Genomic DNA, 3260 nt, shown 5'->3' on the forward strand with positions numbered 1-3260 from the left:
TGACCTCATCCACTTCCGTGGTTTCGGTTGCCATATGTATGCTAACAACAGCCAGGTTTACTGTTCCTGAGTTCCAGATCTCTACGTATGCCCTGTCACTTCCTGGACGTCTCTGCCTGGAGGTCCCACAGGCTTGCCAAACTCTGTTCACTCACAACTGAAACCGTCATCCTCCCCCAGCAACCTGGTCCTGTTTTGGTAAATGACACCACCAGCCAGTCAGTGACCTAAGGCAGAAAATTGGGGTTATCCTAGCTCTTTCCACTCCCTCACCCCGCATATCCAAATGGTTCTCCAGCCCTGCTCGCCTTGCTTCTTTTACAACGCCCCCTCCCCATCAGGCCTGGTCCCCCATCCCACTGTCCCTGCTTTATTTCTGGGCTGCATTATCTCACACGGGGATAGCTGCACAGCCTCTAAGATGGTCTCCTGCCTTCATCCCCCTCCTTGAGTCCCAGTTCTGCAGGGGCAGCTGGAGAGGTTATTTTAGAGTGTAAATTTGACCAGGTACGTCCCTTCCACGATTCCCATAACATTAGATTAGGGTCCCAAATCTGTAATTCTGCACACGAGATTCTCCATGACTTGGCCTCTTCTGGGCCCAGGGCCCCATTGCCACTTCCTCCGTCACCTTGTTATCTACCCAGCCACTGGAATCCCACTTTCCTGGTTCTGGACACCATCCCCCTTTCCCACTGCCTGAACCTCTTACACCTTCTCCAAGACACAAGTGTTTCCAAACCTTGTTTACCTTAGCATTAGAACGTCACCAGAGAGTTCTGAGTCCCACCCCCCTTTCCCTCCCTCAAGGGTTTCAGGAAGAAAATGAGGCCCCTCTCTCACCTCTTCTCCTGGTGAGAAGATTCCACTCAGCTTTCTTTGGTAGTGTGTTTTACCAAAACAATAGATCTTTTTGTTCTCCTTTCCCAAATATGAAATCATAGCATTGAATGTGCTCTTTCACACTCCACAGGGGAGATTCAGGTGTGCTGGAGCACTGTGGAGGGCCGGTGCTCCAGGCACAAACCCTAGAGAAGGGGGTCCCTGACATCCTCCTCCCACCTCCCCCATGCCCGGAAGTGCTCATGCCTGCCCCTCCAGATTGGGGCATCATCGTCTGAATCCCCAGTGAACAGGCCAAAGGACGAACTAGCTAGTGAGCACCCAGCTAAGTTTACAACCCCACTTTCTCGGCTACCGAAACTCGGTCCCTCTCTAAGCTTCATCCCGGGCAGTGGGAGAGCAGAATCCAGCCAAGGCCAACCCTTGTGGGGGTGGGGGTGGGGGAGCTCTGCAGGGAGGTGGAGGCCTGTCCGCGCTCAGGACAAGGAGGCGCACGCAGGCAACTGCAAAACGAAAGGTTTTTATTGAAAAATATCAAGTGGCCCTTTTCAAGACTGCGGGTCCCTGCTCAACGAGGGCTGTCAGGCCGCAGCCCGACGGGGCGAACAAGTGGAGGCAGTCACCCCAGCTCCGCGCTCCAGAGGGGCAAGATTTCATGGTCCATGCTGGCTGGCCCCTGGGCTCCGCAATCCCGCTCCCGGGCCCGAGGAGGGGTGGCAGCTGGGGAAGGGGGCGCCGGGAGGTCCCCTCCCAGTCCAGCGAGAGAGTTGCCTGGCATCGGGGTGGGCTGGTCTCCGATGCAAGGCCGCACGCAGGCCTGGTGGGCGCGCCAGCTCGTGGGGGTGGTGGAGGCTCCCCGCGGCTGCTCACTCAGACGTAGTCCTTGCGGTCGTAGGCTGTGCCGGTGCCGGCGCCCGGGCCGGTGGAGCGCGGCGCCGAGTAGAGGATCTTGGCAGGCGTGTGTTTCTTCTCGCGCGGCGGGCACGAGCAGCAGAGCAGAGCGCCCCCCAGCAGCTGCAGCGCCGCGGCCGCCCAGCCCGCGTACAGGGCGGAGCCCATCTCGCGCTTCTGTGCATCTGGCACCAAGGGGTTGTAGAAGTCCCGGATGATGGTGTTGGCCGACCAGGACACCGGCACGAGGGTGAGCAAGGCGGCCAGCAGGAAGAGCACGCCCGCCACGATGGTGATCTTGGCCTTGGCCGTGTCGTCCTGCACACAGTTGGTGCACTGGGCACCCACGAGCGCCACAAGGAGCCCGAAGGCGGCCAGCAGGATGGCGATGACGATGAGGGCGCGGGCCGCCTGCAGGTCCTGCGGCAGCGCCAGCAGCGAGTCGTACACCTTGCACTGCATCTGGCCCGTGCTCTGCACCACGCAGTTCATCCACAGGCCCTCCCAGGTGATCTGCGCCGTGATGATGCTGCTGCCGATGAAGGCCGTCACGCGCCACATGGGCAGCGCGCAGCACACGATGGTGCCCAGCCAGCCCAGCACGGCCAGCGAGGTGCCCGCGATCTCCAGGCCCATGGACATGGCTGCCGCGCCAAAGCCGTCACTGGAGGGCGGCTCCGGGTGCGGGACGACGAGGGGCCGGGGCCGCTGGGGCCTGGGCGGGAGCGGCGGTGCGCCGACGGGCTGATGCCCGGATTGATGGAGCGACGGACAGACACACGGATGGCGCGCGCCCTAAAGGCTCCGCTCTGCCCGTTCGCGCAGCGGCTGCGCCTGCACCTGCCTGTGGCTTTGTAGGCGGGCGGCAGCGACTGGGCTGGCCCTGGGCTGGGGCAGGTTAGTCTTCGATCCCGGCCCAGCGCTCCGGCGGGGGAGGGAGGGGCGGAGCCGCCCTCTCCCGGGCCTGGGGACAGTGACGTGGCCCCTCTTCCCACCTTCACTAAGCGCCCTGGGAGGAAGGACTTGGCCAGGAGTGGCTCACGGCGCGGGGGTGGGGGGTGCCAAGAGAGGGAGGGGCCGAGACCTGCGCCCCCGCCCCTCGCTCCTGGTTCCCCACTGCTCGGAAACGAATTCTACGGGGTGTGGGGCGAAAAGCACAAAGTGCTGGACACTCCTCCTCCCCCGCGCATTTTCAGCGCCGTTGGCACGGGAGGCGTGGGGAAGTGGGCGCTGCCAGCTGCCAGGGATCCGCGGGGACAGGGAGGGCCCACTGTGGGCGTGGCCGCGGCTGTTTTCCCAGAGTGGGCCGCTGCCCCGGGAGCTGCGCACCTGCTCCTCGGTCCCTCTGGCCTCTGAGGCAGCGCTCCCAGCGCAGGATCCCGGCCTGATCCAGGTCCATGGGGTTGCCGTCCCTGGACGTCTGGACTCAGAAGCCAGGGACAACCCGCAAAGGCGCCCAGAAGACATCCCTGAGCCAGTGCTGAACTCAGATCTCTAGCCCCTCTCCAGCTCTCAGCTCTTAACAC

General features: G+C 62.6%; 1 protein-coding gene across 1 annotated transcript; it reads right to left on the reverse strand.

Moving 5' to 3' along the window:
• Positions 1-1390: 1390 nt before the first annotated feature.
• CLDN3 (claudin 3) lies at positions 1391-2613 on the reverse strand. Its single transcript, XM_007186540.3, has one exon. The coding sequence runs from the start codon at positions 2374-2376 to the stop codon at positions 1714-1716; it is 663 nt and encodes a 220-aa protein (XP_007186602.1). The 5' UTR covers positions 2377-2613; the 3' UTR covers positions 1391-1713.
• Between the last annotated feature and the right edge of the window lie 647 nt (positions 2614-3260).

The sequence above is a fragment of the Balaenoptera acutorostrata genome, chromosome 15 (genome assembly GCF_949987535.1).
Source record: "Balaenoptera acutorostrata chromosome 15, mBalAcu1.1, whole genome shotgun sequence".
Lineage (NCBI taxonomy): Eukaryota > Metazoa > Chordata > Mammalia > Artiodactyla > Balaenopteridae > Balaenoptera > Balaenoptera acutorostrata.